The sequence below is a fragment of the Lethenteron reissneri genome, chromosome 12 (assembly GCF_015708825.2).
Source record: "Lethenteron reissneri isolate LAM-NWPU_2019-01 chromosome 12, ASM1570882v1, whole genome shotgun sequence".
Classification (NCBI taxonomy): domain Eukaryota; kingdom Metazoa; phylum Chordata; class Hyperoartia; order Petromyzontiformes; family Petromyzontidae; genus Lethenteron; species Lethenteron reissneri.
In genome coordinates this window covers 882,323-903,696 of record NC_083790.1, presented here as the reverse complement: position 1 = coordinate 903,696, position 21,374 = coordinate 882,323, and the positions used below count along the sequence as shown (strand labels likewise).

At 57.0% G+C, this 21,374-nt stretch overlaps 1 protein-coding gene across 1 annotated transcript; it reads left to right on the top strand.

The window, feature by feature from the left end:
* Positions 1–1,542: 1,542 nt before the first annotated feature.
* Positions 1,543–19,545, top strand: LOC133341714 (alpha-N-acetylgalactosaminide alpha-2,6-sialyltransferase 3-like). Its single transcript, XM_061550358.1, is given in 7 exon segments — positions 1,543–1,632; positions 12,243–12,452; positions 12,916–13,159; positions 17,756–17,939; positions 18,871–18,978; positions 19,206–19,365; positions 19,367–19,545. Coding segments are annotated over 7 exon segments (972 nt in total). The 5' UTR covers positions 1,543–1,605; the 3' UTR covers positions 19,406–19,545.
* The last annotated feature ends 1,829 nt before the right edge of the window (positions 19,546–21,374 follow it).

The window sequence follows — 21,374 nt, the reverse complement described above, 5'->3', positions numbered from 1 at the left end:
TTGTGCCATCGATGTCTTGCCACGAAATGAGTCCGCTTGGACATGTCACGGAGCAATGCATGTATGGTGAACTTCTTTCGCACCGTACATAGCCAACCGTGCTCATCGGATGTGCGGGGGAAGGACAACAAGCGGGGCCCGTCGTGTTAGACAACGTCGCATACATCTTCCCCGCTGCTCTGTTAACTCAGCTCATCATCTCCCCCGCCGGGGGGCGATACACATTTACAGTACAGTACTACATTGTAGGGAAGTCAGTGGTGGATACCCGATGCGTGAGACCCGCTCGCACCACAAGAATGTGGCACTTGGACCACTGGCCAAGGTCTGTAAAGGGTAGCTGAGCACCAATGCCTCAGTGCGTGATTTGAGGAGGAAATCGCCTTGACTTTGACCGGTCATCAGTGAGCTACACATCGCCACAGACCGCCCGCGACGTGGACCATTCACGACCGATGTTTTCCGGTTGTTCCGCTGTGTTTTGTCCGACGTTGCACTCCACGTCCCGAGATCTTCCCCAGGAACTGAGGGAGGAGACGGGCCCACCACTTTGTCAGGAGGGCCATTGTTTGAAACGTTGCCCGTTCGGTAAACGAGCTGAATGGAGAGCCCCACCGGACCCCTCCACCGTGACGTCACCTAAGCAAGAATGATGAATAAAATCTCGACTTAAAGCTTTCGTGACTGCAGGAATTCATATTCTTTGGGTATTTCGGTACAGTCACTTAGGTTCAAAGAAAATAAAAAAAAACTATTTTTGGTTATTTTCTTTGAACTCATCCTTTATTCAATAACATAACAAACAAAAAACTAGTTTTTTGGTTATAATAACACAGAAACTAGTTTTTTGTTATTTTCTTTGAACCTTTCTACATGACTTTACCTAAAAGCCCAAAGAATAAGAATGAGGAAACCTCCGGAGAGGAGCGACCTTTGAGCCGAGCGAGAGATGCGATTCATTGGAGGAAGCGGGGGGGGGGGGGGGAGGACGTGGGGGTGGATGGGGGGTCGTGAAAAGAGGTGAGAGGAGGTGGGTAACGAAGGGAGGACGTGGGTGGCGGTGATGGAGGGAGACACGTGGTGGCAGGGAGAGGCGGCAGTGGGGGGAGGGAGCCGATGAGCTGTGAAGAACATTGAGTCGGGTCCTCTCTTCAAACAGATGCCAGTGATGGGAGAAGACAGGAGGAGGTGGGAGGTGGTTGGGGGAGGTGGTGGGAGGTGGGACGAGGAGGCGACACGTGGTCGGAAGAGGTGAGTGGTGGTGGTGATGGCATGGCGTGGGAGGCGATTCGTTACTTTATATATTTGTTTATCTGATTTATTCAAATGTTGACCCGGGTAATCCGTGAGGTGGAACATTTCGTTTGCGGTGGCGACAAATGGCGCGTTGCAATTACGCACGCGGTGACGACACGTGGGAGGTGGGATGCGAAGTTGCTGAGGGGGAGGGATGCGAAGTTGCTGAGGGGGAGGGGGAGATTGAGGGGTGCGGGGGGGTGCGGGGGGGGATGACGAGGCGGGGCCACTCATTTACCTGCTTGAGCCGTGGGGCGAGGTGAGTCAGGTGATACGCGAACTGGAGTGGAGACGTTACCTGGATTAGCGATGGGCAATCGACGGATCAACTTAAAGGTATGTGCTCTACAGCCGAACTCATCCCCGTCTTGTCGCAAGATCCTCTATTGAACCGCTGGTGGGAGAAAGTTCGCGTTCCCCTCGTCACGAGGGGCACATGGGCTTCCGCTCTCAATCCCAGGATGTCCACTTAACTCAGCTGCTGTTTTTCTGGAATACATATCGATTACAGCATTTGAAGAAGTGTAATCGTCGTAAATAAAATGTATTCACGCTTGTGTTGCGCCCGAAACGTCGTGATTTATTTTATTTTTAACCTACGTGACTTTACCGAAAGAACCAACGAGTACGGTTATAAAGAGATGGCATCCATCACGCGCGTGTGTGTGTGTGCGTGTTACCAGACAGCGGGTGCTGATCTATTCGATCTCCCGTCGCGGGAGTTGAAACGCCGGGGCAAAGCCCCCCCCCCTCCCCCTGTCTCTCCGCATCCGTCCGCTCTCGCTGATGTCCGTGATCGGTAAAAAGCACGTGCGGAGTGGAAAAGTGTGGGCGATATCCACCTCTTTCAAGACGCATTCGGCCTCGTGGAAGAGTTGGCCAACTACCGTCTATGGGGGCTGTCTCGAGCTCTCTCTCTAGTCGAGGCCCCTTCCACCAGCAGTGGCGTGGGTGAGTAGTTGCAGGGCCGCGCCTGTATCTGTGTAAATCAGACGAGACACCCGACAACATTATGTATATTTGACGCACTGCGCTATGGAGTCTGCTCAGCCCGAATTCGATCCCGGGCCACGGCTCCCGCCACAAGTGGCGGGTGAGTGGTGGAGAGAGAGAGAGACAGAGAGAGAGAGACAGAGAGAGAGAGAGAGACACAGAGAGAGAGACACAGAGAGAGAGACAGACAGAAAGAGAGACAGAGGGAGAGAGAGTGAGCGAAAGCGAGAGGGGGGGGGGGGGTTACATGAAGCAAAGATAAAAAAAAACTAACTGATGAACGAAGCAAAGTGCCAACTACACAGAGCATCTGCTTGTTTCCCCTGATCGTAAAAAAAGAGAGACCGCGACAGAGAGAGACTTTGACTTTTAAACAACTTTTATTGCCGCCAGCAGCAACAGCACTGGAGGCGATTTCGATACGAAATACACAAAGCCACCAGCAAACAAATCACAGACACGATACATCCACGCGTTGTGGCGCTAAATGTGCCGCGCACAACACAAAAGAAAAGTCACGTGGTGGTCATCGCGCACGCCACGGTGACGAGCGAGCGCTTCAGAAGGTGAACACGAGGGTGCCGTCCACGCTGGTACAGAGAGGGGCTTGTCCGGCTCCCCAGCGTTCGAGGAAGACGTGCACATCACCGGCATGTGTGTGGTATGCGTGCTCCAGCCGGAGCCGCGCCTTGAGCAGGCCCCTGAACACTGGAAGCAGCACAGAGCAGCCGTCAGTGTCACCTTGCAGCATCTCTTTTATCGTTCTGTACACTGCCAACTTCGCCTGAGCACAGGCGAAGTTGTCGAGGTCATGGCGCTTGTTAGCCAGGTAAGACACCACCCCCCATATACGAAGCTGCTGTTGTAAAAGGGCACCCCCAGTTTCCTGAAGATGTCCCCCAAAAGGCGGAACATTGGTTTGAGGTACTGGCAGCGCAAGTACTGGTGGGGCAGATCCTCCCTGGCACCGCAGGAAATGCACGAGTCTGTTACCCCTGGAGAGATTCGGCTGAGCCACACGGCCGATAGCAACGTGCAGTGTGCCAGCCTCCACTGGAGGTCACCGCAGCGTTTGGCTACGGGGGAGACTTGTACATTTGTTTCCACTGAGGGGCGGCTGCAATGAGGGGAGAAAAATGGTATCTCCATTTTGTGTCCAGTAGGTCGGCCAGGTCCCGGGAATGCAGCGCCTTGACACAGCCACGTGTAGAGCGCCTTGACACAGCACGTGTAGAGCGCCTTGACACAGCACGTGTAGAGCGCCTTGACACGGCACGTGTAGAGCGCCTTGACACGGCACGTGTAGAGCGCCTTGACACAGCACGTGTAGAGCGCCTTGACACAGCACGTGTAGAGCGCCTTGACACAGCACGTGTAGAGCGCCTTGACACGGCACGTGTAGAGCGCCCTGACACGGCACGTGTAGAGCGCCTTGACACGGCACGTGTAGAGCGCCTTGACACAGCCACGTGTAGAGCGCCTTGACACAGCACGTGTAGAGCGCCTTGACACAGCACGTGTAGAGCGCCGTGTTCGGGGCGCTCTTCAGGGGCACATTCCTGCAGCCTCGGAGCTTCAGTAGCTTGCCGGAGTCGCTGTGGCCTGGGGGCTGCGCGCAGGAGACGCACAACTCCGGGAAGGAGGAGGGGGGGGGCACCCTCCCCCGGCGCCTCCAGCTTCAGACGCCACTCCTTGATGGCACGCGGGAGAGACAGAGAGAGAGAGGCAGAGAGAGAAAGAGAGAGACAGAGAGAGAGACAGAGAGACACATCCGAACCGATCCTCCGCCCACCCGCTGACATGACCATCATCGTGGCGCAAAACAGAGACCAGTCACCTTTCATCCAGCAGTGGGTAGATCACGGCACATCGCGACGACGACGATGATGTGAACACGAATGAAAGGATCTTGAATTATTTTGAGAAGCGTTCAGTTGAAACAGCCACGATGCAAGTAAGTTTAGAGATATCCGCTGTCGTGTTGGCATGCATGTGCTGATAGGACTGGGTAGGACACGCAGATAGGTGATGGTTGGGACCACACACCCCCGACAGCCTTTGTCTATCTCTAACGCAGCGCCGGTGATTGTGTTCCACGACGCGCGTTGGGTAAGGAATGACACGCATACACACAAAGGCAAAGATGCCCCGTGCAGCCTACACAGACTGGTGGGGCAAGTGATCTTAGCGAGCAACACCTGCACCAAGGGTTGGTGTGGCCAGAACCACGCCCGGCCGCCTTTGTCTCCCCGGAACTGCTTAGTTAATTAAGGCTGAGTCGACCTAGGGGAGGCCCTGGTAGATACAGACCGTGGCCGGAAATCGCGCCCGATGCAATTGGCGCACGCCGTTAATCATTGCACCACCGCTCTCCAAAAGGACAGATGCGTAGCGACTGTTCGGTTATACAGCGGCTGCTAATCATGAACTGGGTTTGTTTAGAGAATACAATCCTGGGTCAACACGAGGAGGGGGGTTCGTGTAGCTGCGTGGAGGAGCTGTCGACGAGGGGACAGGACGCGAGTCGCTGGGTTTAGCCACGTGGACCTTAAAGATTCCCGTGGCGTCATTCGCAAGAGTAAGCCTTTGAGTGCCCCGCGCCACGGCACGCGTTTGCAAACTTCTAGATACCCGTAAATCACTCAAATCAGGATCACACGCACACAGCAGCGGCAGCGGCACCCCCGCCCGCCCCGACGGTGAAACAAAAAGGCGCCTTCCTTCGTGATGATGGTGGTGATGGTGGTGATGGTGGTCATGATGATGGTGGTGATGGTGGTAATGATGGTGGTGGTGGTGATGTTGGCGATGATAAAAACGTGGGCGCGAATACCGCAACGTGTACGAATCTCTCACAGTTGACAATCATCAATCAACTCGAACGTCGGAGTCATTGACGCGCGCGTGGTGTCTGCCGGAGCGACGCGAAGGTCATGTTCGTGTGTGCGGAGGAATGTGTCGAGACTGCAAGTTCATTAATCATCATTATTATTAAATATTTGACCAAATTGCAACTAAACCGAAATCACACACAATCCATTCACACCCACGCACAACAAACGAATGTAAATGTGAAGGCATTACAAGTTTGATGACTTGAGTCGTCTTCTTGGTTCTTTCGGTAAAGTCACGTAGAAGGAAAATAATAAAGTAATAAAAATAAAACATAAACATTTTTTATTATTTTATTACTTTCCTTCTACGTGACTTTACCGAAACAACTAAGAAGATGAATCCCTGCAGTCACGAAAGCTTTAAATCGAGACTTGATTCGTGTCTGGCAGCGGTGGTGGTGGTGGCGCTATGCTGCTGCTGGGCATTCGCGACCTCTCATTGCACAACCACTCGCTCAGATGTGGACAAAGCGGCTGCAGGCAATAACTCAGTTGAGCGATGACGTCCAGAGCGACTTGCTTGATAAATACTCTCGCCCCTGAGGCTGTGAGTGATGGAAGACGTGGTACGTGAGGGTTTCGGATATTTTCTCTGTCAGCATTTTTCGCGGTTGTGACGCGTGCCTTTGAGTTTGTGCAGGCAGCTGATCTGAGCGAGTTTCAAACAAAAAAAGCGTTGCGCCCCAACCAGCCCAAAGGGCTCCATATTTGTGAAGACATAATTGGGACTACGCCTAATGTCAGATCTGTCTTTCTGTGTGTCTCTCTCTGTGTCTATTTGTCTCTTTCTGTGTTTGTGTGTCTCTCTGTGTGTCTCTGTGGTTTCATTAATCAACCTGGTTTTATTAACCTCATTAATTTGCCTTTATATATAAATTGTTATATAAATTATATAAAAAAACAACTAAAATAACAAGAAATGACGTTACATTACATTACAAGGTATAAATGGGACAAGATTGATCTGCATGGAAATAACGGGGGTTTTGTTAAGCAACAGATATTTACCGGAGGAAATCTCCAATAAACGAGCTAACGTTGGGCCAACATCGCCACGTGGTGAGAGCCGCGCGAGCCGCAGCGTCGCTCCAAGCTGGTGCCACGAACCCCACGTGGGGCCCAACTTCAGGCAGCTTCCCGGGACCACGCCGGTGTCGTCCCGGAGTTCCAGAGACGTCCACGTCGAAGGGGCGAGAGGCCCAGGCGAGCAGGCCGCCTCGGCTCGGCGTGACAGCGGGGGGCGAGGAGGGGAGGGAGCAGCGTATGGGGCAGAGGCAGGCGATGAGTCGCTTGGACCCAACACGCCCCCCCCCCCCCAGAATCGGGATAGTTTTTTTTATTATCAGGATCAGAATATGGATATACACTGGAGGAATCCGCTATCATTGGGGTTTATTAGTAATGCATCGGCATTCTGCGACCCCCACTGCCACTGTGTAGCATAGTGTTACGTGCCAGGGACTCTGAGATGATAGGACAATAGTCTGAGTCCATAATTGGCAATAAGTAACGGCAAAGCGATTATAAATGACTCACAAAATTGTGCGCAGTTGCGTCTACAGTCCACGACTTCCCTGAAGGCATGAGCAGCTCCAGCGAGCGCGATGCCGATCGCACCACGCGGGATCTCGCACCACGGGCGTCTCACGACCGCAGCGGCGGCTGTGTAGGCACCCCCCCCCTCCCCCCCATTGTGGTCGACTCGACAGGGTGCAGCGATGGTGTTTCCTCGCGTTTGTTGAACTTCATTTGAGCAGACCTGCGTACGCACGGCCAACTAAAACACGCAAAAAAAGCAGTCATAAAGAATTTAGGTTTCCATTTAGGTGCAAAAGTGCACAGCTGCTCCCCAGTGGCTTCCGAACATCGGAAGGAAGCAGCTCGCTGCGGACGGCTGCAGAGGCGCATCTGAGAGTGCGCGACGCGGTGACCGCCGCCTTTGATCGATGGGCAGCCACAATCCGAGCGGAGTTCGCGTGGTTGATGATTTACGCTCCTTAACGACGATGCACGTGACGTGAACCCGTGTCAAGCTACCACTGACGTGCTACCGTCTGCAGCTCTGCCGCTCTCTCTCGCGCCCTGAACTCTCCCCGGCTTATCTGGCCCTCGTTTCGATAATCTCATCGCCAGATAGCCCCTTCGGCTCCTACCCCGATCTCACCCCCTTCGCCTCCTACCCCCATCTCACCCCCTTCGCCTCCTACCCCATCTCGCCCCCGAGACCTTCTCAACGACCGCACGCCTCGCGTTGTTCGCCCCTCGGCTGCTGTAAACCCATCAAAGGCGCCGCGCACGCCACCTGCCTCGCTCGCGGGGGGCGGGGGGGGGGCGCAGTCACGCCGGTGTGAGTGCCACCCCATCGGTGTGAGTGCCATCGGTGTGAGTGCCACCCCATCGGTGTGAGTGCCACCCCATCGGTGTGAGTGCCATCGGTGTGAATGCCATCGGTGTGTGTGCCACCGGTGTGACTGCCACCCCATCGGTGTGAGTGCCACCCCATCGGTGTGAGTGCCATCGGTGTGACTGCCACCCCATCGGTGTGAGTGCCATCGGTGTGAGTGCCATCGGTGTGAGTGCCATCGGTGTGAGTGCCACCGGTGTGACTGCCACCCCATCGGTGTGAGTGCCATCGGTGTGAGTGCCACCCCATCGGTGTGAGTGCCATCGGTGTGAGTGCCATCGGTGTGAGTGCCACCCCATCGGTGTGAGTGCCATCGGTGTGAGTGCCATCGGTGTGAGTGCCACCCCATCGGTGTGAGTGCCATCGGTGTGAGTGCCACCCCATCGGTGTGAGTGCCACCCCATCGGTGTGAGTGCCATCGGTGTGAGTGCCACCCCATCGGTGTGACTGCCACCCCATCGGTGTGAGTGCCATCGGTGTGAGTGCCACCCCATCGGTGTGAGTGCTATCGGTGTGAGTGCCACCCCATCGGTGTGAGTGCCAGATTTGAAAAGTCACGGCGCACAATCTCCGAGCGCGAGTGAACATTTCCCGATGCCGTGGAAACGACCGCGGACTGTGGGAAGCGCAGCAGCCGCTTCCTGCGCGCTGACGACGACGACGACGACGCGAGTCTTGCCTCCATGAGAATGATGACGACGACGATGTGGCTATGGGGACCCTTCTGACCAATATCGATACTGGCAAAAAGTTCCCATAGATGTCCCTGCTCAGCCCGAAGTTTAAATGGTTCTGGTATTTCCATTGCCTTTGCGCTGTTTGCCTTTTGGGGTTGTTCTCTGTTCTCAGGCTGGTGAGACTCTGGTGTCGGTCAATCAGCTTCAAAGGCAATTCATACATTATTATCAAACCATGTTTGCCTTGCGATCGGTATTTATTTGATGTTTGAACATATTAACACCTGTGGTGGTGAAGCCTATTCTCATTATTATTTCATCATCAACGACGACGTGAATACCAGACGCACTCATCGGCATCGAAGGTAATTCATCTGCACATCCCGTCCACAGCTCTGTCACCTCTCTCTCTGGCGCCCGATCTCTGCTGCACCACGCTGACGTCATCCACCACGCTGACGTGCTGCACCACATCATCCACCACACTGACATGCTGCACCACACTGGCGTCCTTCCTGATGGAGGATATCCAAACGTCAGCGTGGCCAAGCAGACGAGGAGTTTCCTCCGCACGCCCCTCTTCCCCCCTCTCTCTCTCTGCGTCACAACATACCAGCATTTATGTGGACATCCCATCGTGAATTTAAACTTTTTTCTATTCAGGAGAGACACGCTACTGAGTAGCAGGGCTGGTTTTTCAGCGGAGTTCTTCTGTTGTATTGGGGTTTATTTTAATTTTAAGATGTGTTCGGCCAATTCATGACGAGTCGTGTCGTTTATTATCGTTCACGTGGGAGGAGGAACCCGGAGCAACCGGAGAACCCCCCACGCCTTGCGCGAGGGGGTAACACTCGACCCCCGTACAGACGGAACAGATGGCGAGTATCCCACTTGCTGTACCGCCTTCTATCTGGCGAGCCGGGGGTACGTATCCTCCCCGACGCCCCCGAGAAGGCGAGCTTCACACCCCGTCTGTGTGTGATCCACCAGCCCTCGCTGCTGCTGCTGCCTCCACAGCGCTGGGCTACTCTGTACGGGTGTCGACATCGCGCGGCCCGGGTTGAGCAACTGACGGCTCAGGTGGTCACTGCCAGTGGCCACGAGTCTATAACAACCCCGGCAAATGTCAACAGATTGAGACACAGCGTGTTTGTGAAGGGCGACCCGGGCTTAAACAAACACCGTCGCCTGCAAACAGTCGCGCACCTCGGGTTGAGCAATTGACGGCTCAGGTGGTCGCTGCACGTGGCCACGAGTCTATAACGACCCCGGTAGATGTGTAGTGACATCGCGGGATGTCTCTGTGCAGTGCCGGCCCTAGAGGGGCCCGGTGAGCGCTGAGTGACAGCGCTGGATGGCACCACGCTTGGCGTGCAGTGCCAGCCCCTACAGGACAGGGTGTGGGAGTGCCGGCCGTAGGAATGGGGTTACTCAAGGCCGTGGCACTCTGGTTGACCCGAGAGGACACGTGACCGGTTAAGTCTACAAAGGGGCCCCAAGTGAGGGCTAGGGGTGGTCACGTGGTCGGGGTCCAGATCCTGCTCGAGGATTCTGGAAGGTGGACGTGGCCATGGGCGGAGCTGGCCACGCCGCAGAGGATACAAGCCGGGTCCCCCAGAGGGGCCGGCGTTGTTGTTCATCCTGAAGAAAACTTCGTCTAAGGGAAGTAATACAATAATTAAAATAAAACAATAAAATTCTCAAGCAATCATCTACGTTCTACCGAGTCTCCAACACGTGGACCTGGACCCGGGCTGCTGGTCCCGGTCCGTAGTAGCTGTGACGTTGTAATTAGTGTGGTAACTAGTGTAGTTAACCTGGTGGTCACGTGGTAACTAGTGTAGCTTGTCACGTGGTCACCACCAGGCTAGCTACACCAGTCACGTGGTAACTGGTATAGTTAGCCTGGTGGTGACCACGTGGTAGCTACACCAGTCACGTGGTAACTAGTGTCGCTAGCCTGGTGGTCACCACCCGGTGGTAACTAGTGTAGCTAGCCTGGTGGTCACCACCACAGGTTGTTATTCTGTTAAGGGGAAGTTACCCCGTGTGTTGGAGTCAAATCAATGTGTTGCCTCCAAGTATACGTCTGCGACTCAGTTGAACTCACTAAAAATGTAAAAAGATTGAGACACAGCGCGTTTGTGAAGGGCGACCCGGGCTTAAACAAACACCGTCGCCTGCAAACAGTGCAGTCATAAATACGCGATCGTATAGTATCGATAAAACAGAGTGCAAAGCTACACAGATGAAGACAAAGAACCTGGGTGGCTGTGAACACATCACTCAAGGTACTCGTTTAAAGCTCAGGACGGGATGTTCGTCACGGATGTTGGCCGTGGGAAGAATTTACATTTTTGGTCGCCGGGTTCACAGTGAGGGCGGCACCGCGCTACGAATCTTGTCTCCGGCCACCCGAGTTCGATTCCAGCTCACGGCCAATATCGGTAACGACCATCTCACACCGGTCCTAGGCCTTCCCATTTAGACCCATCCTGAACTCAGAAGCTGGTAGACCTCACGTGGTGCTGTCCACTCCACCCCGCCTGTTAACAAGCGTGGCAAAGGCCTTGCGAGGCACCTTTGTCTTTGTGACACCAGAAAAGAGATGGCGGGCGGTGATGGATCATGAGTCACGACGTCACCACCATCCTCCTGTTAGCTACAACTCTCTCATCGCCATCCGAATCTTAGCTCCATCTGAATCTCATCTTCAGCTCCGTAATCCCTGTCCTGCTCGTCTCCCTCCCTTCCGGGAGCACATTGCACAATGAGCTGATTCGCATACCCTTGACAGGACTGTATTTGAAAGGTGCCAGGATGCACGTAGGGTTGTATGGGCGCGTTGGTGAGTGGGTCGTTGAGTCCGTGCGTGGGTGCGTCGGTGAGTGGGTGGGTGGGTGCGTCGGTGGGTGGGTGGGTGGGTGCGTCGGTGAGTGGGTGGGTGGGTGCGTCGGTGGGTGGGTGGGTGGGTGCGTCGGTGAGTGGGTGGGTGGGTGCGTCGGTGGGTGGGTGAGTGAGGGAGTGGGTGGTTGGGTGGGTGAGCGGGTGAGTGGGTGGGTGAGTGGGTGGGTTCGGCCCGGACCCGCCTCCCTAACCCCATGACCGCGACTTCACCCCGGGAGTTGTCTCTTTGTGCTACTGTAGCCGCTTTGCACAATCGTCACCTGATAATTGTGATTTCACAACAGTGGGTTTACGAGTGTTGTTTACCCCCCTCTCCTCGTATTGATTGCCACTTTATTTTCCAGCTGATCCTCGTGGGCTGCTCACAACCAATCGCGTTCTTCCAGCGTCAACCGAACGTCTGCGGTCACGAGAATGCAGGCCGATTGAATAACCACCGGGACAAAAGAGTCATCATGATCATCCATAATAGAGTTTGTTTTTATGGATGTGGTCACCACGTCTACGCCTCTATATAAGGAACATCGTACTCAGATTGTAAATGTTGTGGCTTGGCTCTCCAACACACCGGTGTGCTGTACTAGTGACGAATTGGCATGTCCTGTGTACGTGACAAGCCGTACTAGTTGGCTGTGTCGGGTAGTGGCGGGTTTAACGACACATTTTATATTGACGTGATCTCACCCAAAAAACCTCTATTATGGATGATATTGGTTGCGAAAGCCTGCGTGTTAATAATGATAATGTCAACGATGTGCAGTTTAGTATATAGCATCGTGGTTCATGTAAATTGCATGTATCGCTAATCGCTGAGAAACCACGGATGGCAGCAAGGCAGCAACAGCAGCAGCAGCCAGGAGGCGCGCCGGTGCTACCAACAATTGCCGGGGCTCTGCAATCCTTTGCATATTAGGATGTTTTCAGCCAATTAATGAGTGTTTATACACGTGGGAGTGGTGGGGAGGGTCGATTTGGAAGCGGCAGGTTGGCACTTAGTGCACAGCGCTACGACCGGCGTCCTGAGTTCAATGCCCCCTCCTCCCCGTCCTCCTCGCCCCCCTCCACACGCAGAGTCTCTCCGCCCTGCTGCTGCTGCTCGGCGGAGCGGCGACGCTGGCCACGCTGCTGCTGTCCAGCCTGGAGCCCGCGTGCCGCCACCACGGCCCCCCCGCGGCCCCCCCGTGGCCCCTGGCCTTCCTCGCCGCTCTCCGCCTCGGCGACGCGTGCGGCCGCTCCCAGCCCCGGCCGCTGCCGAGCTACATCGGCGTGCCTCGAGGCGAGGTACGCCAGGCAGGGCATGGGCCGCAGGCACCCGGGGGGAGGGGGGGGTGCCCGCCGGAGAGGGGGGTTCGAGAACGTACCTAGGTTGAACTTCTTTCGCGCCGTACGTAGCCAACCGCGCTAATCGGAGGTGTGTGGGAAGCACAGCAACAACAACAACAACACAAACAGCAGCAATTGTAAATAAATTGGTTTTCAATCCAGATTGAAAAGTGCGGAGCTCCCAGTGGCTTCCTGATATCAGAAGGAAAAGCGTTCCAGACGGCCGCAGAAGCGCATCTGAAAGCGCGCGGTGAAGCGGTGACCGCCGTCTTTGTTCGATGACAGCCACAAGCCGACGATGACGATCGTCATCATCATCATCATCATCACGTTGATGATGACGATCATCTTGATGACAATGACAACGATGATGATGACGACAACGATCACGCGATCTCCCCCACCCCCATCCCCCACGCAGCCGCTGCGCCTGCGCTGCGGGGACTGCGCCCTCGTGTCGAGCTCGGGACAGATGCTGGGCACCGGCGCGGGGCGCGACATCGACGGCGCCGAGTGCGTGTGGCGCATGAACAACGCGGTGCTCGCCCCGCGCTACCGCGCCGACGTGGGCGCCCGCGCGAGCGTGCGCGTGGTGTCCCACACGAGCGTGCCGCTGCTGGCGCGCGCCGCCGCCGCCTTCTTCGGCAACGGCAGCGACAACACGCGTGAGCACAGGGGGGGGGGGGAGATACCTGGGGGGAGGGGAGGGAGCGGGGGGGGGGGCGGGGGGAAGGTGGAACACACCTGGGGGGACCTTGAACACGTCTATAAGAGCGTGGAGATACCTGAAACACACCTGGGGGGGGGGGGGGGGAGATGGAACACACTGGGGGGGAGATGGAACACACTGGGGGGGAGATGGAACACACTGGGGGGGAGAGGGAACACACTGGGGGGGAGATGGAACACACTGGGGGGGAGATGGAACACACTGGGGGGGAGATGGAACACACTGGGGGGGAGATGGAACACACTGGGGGGGAGATGGAACACACTGGGGGGGAGATGGAACACACTGGGGGGAGATGGAACACACTGGGGGGGAGATGGAACACACTGGGGGGGAGATGGAACACACTGGGGGGGAGATGGAACACATTGGGAGGGAGATGGAACACACTGGGGGGGAGATGGAACACACTGGGAGGGAGATGGAACACACTGGGAGGGAGATGGAACACACCTGGGGGGAGATGGAACACACTGGGGGGGAGATGGAACACACTGGGGGGGAGATGGAACACACTGGGGGGGAGATGGAACACACTGGGGGGAGATGGAACACACTGGGGGGGAGATGGAACACACTGGGGGGGAGATGGAACACACTGGGGGGGAGATGGAACACACTGGGGGGGAGATGGAACACACTGGGGGGGAGATGGAACACACTGGGGGGGAGATGGAACACACTGGGAGGGAGATGGAACACACCTGGGGGGGAGATGGAACACACTGGGAGGGAGATGGAACACACTGGGGGGGGAGATGGAACACACTGGGGGGGAGATGGAACACACTGGGGGGGAGATGGAACACACTGGGGGGGAGATGGAACACACTGGGAGGGAGATGGAACACACTGGGGGGGAGATGGAACACACTGGGAGGGAGATGGAACACACTGGGAGGGAGATGGAACACACCTGGGGGGGAGATGGAACACACTGGGGGGGAGATGGAACACACTGGGAGGGAGATGGAACACACTGGGGGGGAGATGGAACACACTGGGGGGGAGATGGAACACACTGGGGGGGAGATGGAACACACCTGGGAGGGAGATGGAACACACTGGGGGGGAGATGGAACACACTGGGGGGGAGATGGAACACACTGGGGGGGAGATGGAACACACTGGGGGGGAGATGGAACACACCTGGGGGGGAGATGGAACACACTGGGGGGGAGATGGAACACACCTGGGGGGGAGATGGAACACACTGGGGGGGAGATGGAACACACTGGGGGGGAATGGAACACACCTGGGGGGGAGATGGAAACACACTGGGGGGGAGATGGAACACACTGGGAGGGAGATGGAACACACTGGGGGGGAGATGGAACACACTGGGGGGGAGATGGAACACACTGGGGGGGAGATGGAACACACTGGGGGGGAGATGGAACACACTGGGGGGGAGATGGAACACACTGGGGGGGAGATGGAACACACTGGGGGGGAGATGGAACACACTGGGAGGGAGATGGAACACACTGGGGGGGAGATGGAACACACTGGGGGGGAGATGGAACACACTGGGGGGGAGATGGAACACACTGGGGGGGAGATGGAACACACTGGGGGGGAGATGGAACACACTGGGGGGGAGATGGAACACACTGGGGGGGAGATGGAACACACTGGGGGGGAGATGGAACACACTGGGAGGGAGATGGAACACACTGGGGGGGAGATGGAACACACTGGGGGGAGATGGAACACACTGGGGGGGAGATGGAACACACTGGGGGGGAGATGGAACACACTGGGAGGGAGATGGAACACACTGGGAGGGAGATGGAACACACTGGGGGGAGATGGAACACACTGGGAGGGAGATGGAACACACTGGGAGGGAGATGGAACACACCTGGGGGGAGATGGAACACACTGGGAGGGAGATGGAACACACTGGGGGGGAGATGGAACACACTGGGAGGGAGATGGAACACACTGGGGGGGAGATGGAACACACTGGGAGGGAGATGGAACACACCTGGGGGGGAGATGGAACACACTGGGGGGGAGATGGAACACACTGGGGGGGAGATGGAACACACTGGGGGGGAGATGGAACACACCTGGGGGGAGATGGAACACACTGGGGGGGAGATGGAACACACCTGGGGGGAGATGGAACACACCTGGGGGGAGATGGAACACACTGGGAGGGAGATGGAACACACCTGGGGGGGAGATGGAACACACTGGGGGGGAGATGGAACACACCTGGGGGGAGATGGAACACACCTGGGGGGGAGATGGAACACACTGGGGGGGAGATGGAACACACCTGGGGGGAGATGGAACACACCTGGGGGGAGATGGAACACACTGGGAGGGAGATGAAACACACTGGGGGGGAGATGGAACACACTGGGGGGGAGATGGAACACACCTGGGGGGAGATGGAACACACCTGGGGGGGAGATGGAACACACTGGGGGAGAGATGGAACACACTGGGGGGGAGATGAAACACACTGGGGGGGAGATGGAACACACTGGGGGAGAGATGGAACACACTGGGGGAGAGATGGAACACACTGGGGGGGAGATGGAACACACTGGGGGGGAGATGGAACACACTGGGGGGGAGATGGAACACACTGGGGGAGAGATGGAACACACTGGGGGGGAGATGAAACACACTGGGGGGGAGATGGAACACACTGGGGGGGAGATGGAACACACTGGGGGGGAGATGGAACACACCTGGGGGGAGATGGAACACACCTGGGGGGGAGATGGAACACACTGGGGGAGAGATGGAACACACTGGGGGGGAGATGGAACACACCTGGGGGGAGATGGAACACACTGGGGGGGAGATGGAACACACCTGGGGGGAGATGGAACACACCTGGGGGGAGATGGAACACACCTGGGGGGGGAGATGGAACACACCTGGGGGGCGATGGAACACACCTGGGGGGGAGATGGAACACACCTGGGGGGAGATGGAACACACCTGGGGGGGGAGATGGAACACACCTGGGGGGAGATGGAACACACCTGGGGGGGAGATGGAACACACCTGGGGGGAGATGGAACACACCTGGGGGGGGAGATGGAACACACCTGGGGGGGAGATGGAACACACTGGGGGGGAGATGGAACACACCTGGGGGGAGATGGAACACACCTGGGGGGAGATGGAACACACCTGGGGGGGGAGATGGAACACACCTGGGGGGAGATGGAACACACCTGGGGGGGGAGATGGAACACACCTGGGGGGGAGATGGAACACACTGGGGGGGAGATGGAACACACCTGGGGGGAGATGGAACACACCTGGGGGGGAGATGGAACACACCTGGGGGGGAGATGGAACACACCTGGGGGGGAGATGGAACACACTGGGGGGAGATGGAACACACCTGGGGGGGAGATGGAACACACTGGGGGGGAGATGGAACAACACCTGGGGGGGAGATGGAACACACCTGGGGGGAGATGGAACACACCTGGGGGGGAGATGGAACACACTGGGGGGGAGATGGAACACACCTGGGGGGGAGATGGAACACACCTGGGGGGAGAAGGAACACACTGGGGGGGAGATGGAACACACTGGGGGGAGATGGAACACACTGGGGGGAGATGGAACACACCTGGGGGGAGATGGAACACACTGGGGGGGAGATGGAACACACTGGGGGGGAGATGGAACACATCTGGGGGGAGATGGAACACACCTGGGGGGGAGATGGAACACACCTGGGGGGGAGATGGAACACACCTGGGGGGAGATGGAACACACCTGGGGGGGAGATGGAACACACCTGGGGGGGAGATGGAACACACCTGGGGGGAGATGGAACACACCTGGGGGGAGATGGAACACACCTGGGGGGGGAGATGGAACACACCTGGGGGGGAGATGGAACACACTGGGGGGGAGATGGAACACACCTGGGGGGAGATGGAACACACCTGGGGGGGAGATGGAACACACCTGGGGGGAGATGGAACACACCTGGGGGGGAGATGGAACACACTGGGGGGGAGATGGAACACACCTGGGGGGAGATGGAACACACCTTGGGGGGAGATGGAACACACTGGGGGGGAGATGGAACACACCTGGGGGGAGATGGAACACACCTGGGGGGGAGATGGAACACACCTGGGAGGGAGATGGAACACACTGGGGGGGAGATGGAACACACCTGGGGGGAGATGGAACACACCTGGGGGGGAGATGGAACACACTGGGGGGGAGATGGAGCACACTGGGGGGGAGATGGAACACACCTGGGGGGGAGATGGAACACACCTGGGGGGAGATGGAACACACCTGGGGGGGGGAGATGGAACACACCTGGGGGGAGATGGAACACACCTGGGGGGAGATGGAACACACCTGGGGTGGAGGTGGAACACTCCTTAGTTTAGTTTGTTGTCCTTCCCCCGCACTGCCGATTAGCACGTGTGGCTGTGTACAATGCCGTTTGCATGACTGACGCCGCATGTAAAACATAGACGTTGCTACTTGTAGGCAACATCACCTTCTACTCCACCCCACCCTGCAGAGGGCAACGCCACGTACGTGATCTGGGGCCCCCTCAAGAACATGCAGCGCGACCCGCCGGGCCCCGTCTACCGCAAGATCCTGGATCTGAAGTCGCGCTTCCCCTGGGCGCGAATCTTCACGCTCACCGACGAGCAGATGCAGCGGTGCGACGAGATGTTCAAGAACGAGACGGGCAAGGACCGGTGAGACCCAGCGGGGGGTGTGGCGTGGTGTGGCGTGGTGTGGCGTGGTGTGGCGTGGTGTGGTGTGACGTGGTGTGGCGTTGTGTGGCGTGGTGTGGTGTGGCGTGGTGTGGTGTGGCGTGGTGTGGCGTGGCATGGTGTGACATGGTGTGGCGTGGTGTGGGTGGCTCGGTGTGGCATGGTGTGGTGTGACTTGGTGTGGTGTGGCGTGGTGTGGCGTGGTGTGGCGTGGTGTGGCGTGGTATGGTGTGGTATGGCGTGGTGTGGTGTGGTGTGGCATGGTGTGGCACGGTGTGGCGTGGTGTGGCGTGGCATGGTGTGACGTGGTGTGGCATGGTGTGGTGTGGCTTGGTGTTGCGTGGTGTGGTGTGGCGTGGTGTGGTGTGGCGTGGTGTGGCGTGGTGTGGTGTGGCGTGGTGTGGTGTGACATGGTGTGGCGTGGTGTGGGTGGCTCGGTGTGGCATGGTGTGGTGTGACTTGGTGTGGTGTGGTGTGGTATGGCGTGGTGTGGTGTGGTGTGGCATGGTGTGGCACGGTGTGGCGTGGTGTGGCGTGGCATGGTGTGACGTGGTGTGGCATGGTGTGGTGTGGCTTGGTGTGGCGTGGTGTGGTGTGGCGTGGTGTGGTGTGGCGTGGTGTGGCGTGGTGTGGTGTGGCGTGGTGTGGTGTGGCATGGTGTGACGTGGTGTTGTGTGGCGTGGTGTGGCATGGTGTGGCGTGGTGTGGTGTGGCGTGGTGTGGCGTGGTGTGGCATGGTGTGGTGTGGCATGGTGTAGCGTGGTGTGGCGTGGTGTGGTGTGGTGTGGCGTGGTGTGGCGTGGTGTGGCGTGGTGTGGCATGGTGTGGTGTGGCGTGGTGTGGCGTGGTGTGGTGTGGCGTGGTGTGGTGTGACGTGGTGTGGCGTGGTTTGGCTTGGTTTGGTGTGGCGCAGACTGAAGTCGGGCGCGTACCTCAGCACGGGCTGGTTCACCATGGTACTCGCCATGGAGGTGTGCGACAGCATCCACGTGTACGGCATGATCGACGACGCCTACTGCAGGTGCCTCACCACGCTCACCCTCCCTCACTCACCTTCGCCATCACTTACCCACTCACTCGCCTTCACCATCGGTCACCAATAATCCTGCGCCACAGGTGCCTAGCGCCTGGCAGGATTAACCGGGGCAGTCCAGTGGAGGTCGAACCGCTAACATCCGCAGCTGCCCCCCCCCGGGCTTCAGCCCTGACCACGTGGCTTTCTCTCTGTTGCCCGCGTGGTCCACGCAGCCGGCCCGATCACCGCACGGTGCCCTACCACTACTACCAGCCCAACGGCAGCACGGAGTGCGAGGAGTACTCGAGGCAGGAGCACGCGAGGGGCGGCACGCACCGCTTCGTCACGGAGAAGGCCGTGTTCGGGCGCTGGGCGGCGCAGAGAAACGTCCGCTTTCTCGCACCCCGAGTGGCCAGCCGACGGCCGCGTTTAGAACTCCTTCTCGTTCCTCCTCCTCCTCCTCGTTCCTACTCCTCCTCGTTCTCATCCTGGCCAGATCTGGACCTCTTCTTAATCGGATCAGCAAACTCAACTTCCTCCTCCGGAAGAGGCGCTTACGGCCATCTCAGGACTAGCTGATCACATCGTGACTGTCTCTCTACGGATCTTCAGCACTTCGCCAGATAATCGTAATGTTTTGAATTAAAATTGATTGTATTTATTGTTTAGTTGCTTCAGAATTAGAATATTTATTTTTACTGCAGGAGGAATCCGATGAGCTATGAAGCTCAATATCTAACATATGTCCAGTAGGGGCAGGTAAGAACGTTACAATAACAAACAATGCAAAAGCACGGTAGGAGTGCAAAGTACGCGAGAGATAAACAAATCACCCAAACACAAACAAATACAGCACTGAACCATCCCCAGCCTACCAGACAAAGCCCACTGATCTATTAACTTTTATTTCAAAAGTGACCTGGCCACAGATGATAGCTGGCTTGTAAAGAGAGCACTTAAACGCAGGCACTTACTTCCACGTCCGTGTGTGTGTGTGTGTCCGTGTGTATGTGTGTGTACGCGCGCGTCCATGTGTGTGTGTACGCGCGCGCGTGTCTTTGTAGGGAGCGGTGGCGTCGTGGTTAGCGCACTGCGCTACAAACCCGGCCACCCAAGTTCGATTCCCGTTAACGGCCAACACCAGTGATGATTATCTGAACCGGTCCTGGGCCTCCCTTAAGTCGAGTAAGCCTCAAATAAGGACCTGGTGCGGTGTGCAAACATCGCCACTGGGAGAGACAAAGGCGGTCGGGCGTGGTGCTGGCCACTGCCCACCCCCTCGTGTACCGTGCCGGCCTTCATAGGTGCAACTCGCGAGTAGCACTCGCCCCAAAAGTCTGTTAAGGCTACACGGGAGATACAATATTTGTACCTGGGGAGCGGTGGCGCAGTGGTTAGCGCACCGCGCGACGAATCCCGAGACCCAAGTTAAAATGCCACTCACGACCGAATAACAGTGGCAGGGAATATTTGAACCGCCCCTGGGGCCTCCGCTAAGGTTTACTCGGCCGTAAACGAGTAAGTAAACAACAGCAGCACTGGGGAGACAAAGGCGGTCGGGAGTGATGCTGGCACAATAAAGCACACCTCTCGTGCCGCTTTCCTGTTGTGGAGTATCGCCTGTCACGTGACGGGTAACGGACCTCGCCGTGCTGGTGAAATCCAAGCAAATACAAAGCCGGTCCTTGATGGAAATAAATTGTTTGCAGAACCCCAATTATTGTACGGTGCATTCAAACTGAGTGTTTTACGTCTTGCCGATGGAACGCATCCTCGTCGTTTGTATTGAACTACTCTTCATTACCCTTCAAAACTTGCCTCCCGAGTATCTCTCTCAACCGGCTCAAGCCTTCCGTAAATCACGTGACTCCTGTGCCCCCCCCCCCCCCACTCTGCATCCCTCCCCTCTCCCGCCCCCTTTGAAAACAGACGCTGCTCCTCCGTGCAGTTCACTGCTTGCTGCTCGCTCCTTCCCCCTCTCGCTCTCTTGCCTGCCCTCCCATCATCATCATCGCCCTCTCATCATCATCATCATCATCGCCAGCTCATCATCATCATCATCGCCAGCTCATCATCATCATCACCAGCTCATAATCATTATCACCATCACCATCTTATCATCATCATCATCATCGCCAGCTCATCATCATCATCGCCAGCTCATCATCACCAGCTCATCATCATCATCATCGTCACCAGCTCATCATCCCCAACATCTTAGCCCGATTATTCCTTCCCTCCCTCCTCCTCCTCCCTTCCTGCACCACCCCTCCTCCTCCTCCTCTCTCCCTGCTGCTTCCATCCCGGCCTCCCGTCCCTCTCCCGGTCCGTTCCCTTCTCCCATCCATCGCGAGCTTGGCTCCACGTCCCCTTCCCCGCGGTGTAGCCACGCGTAACAACAT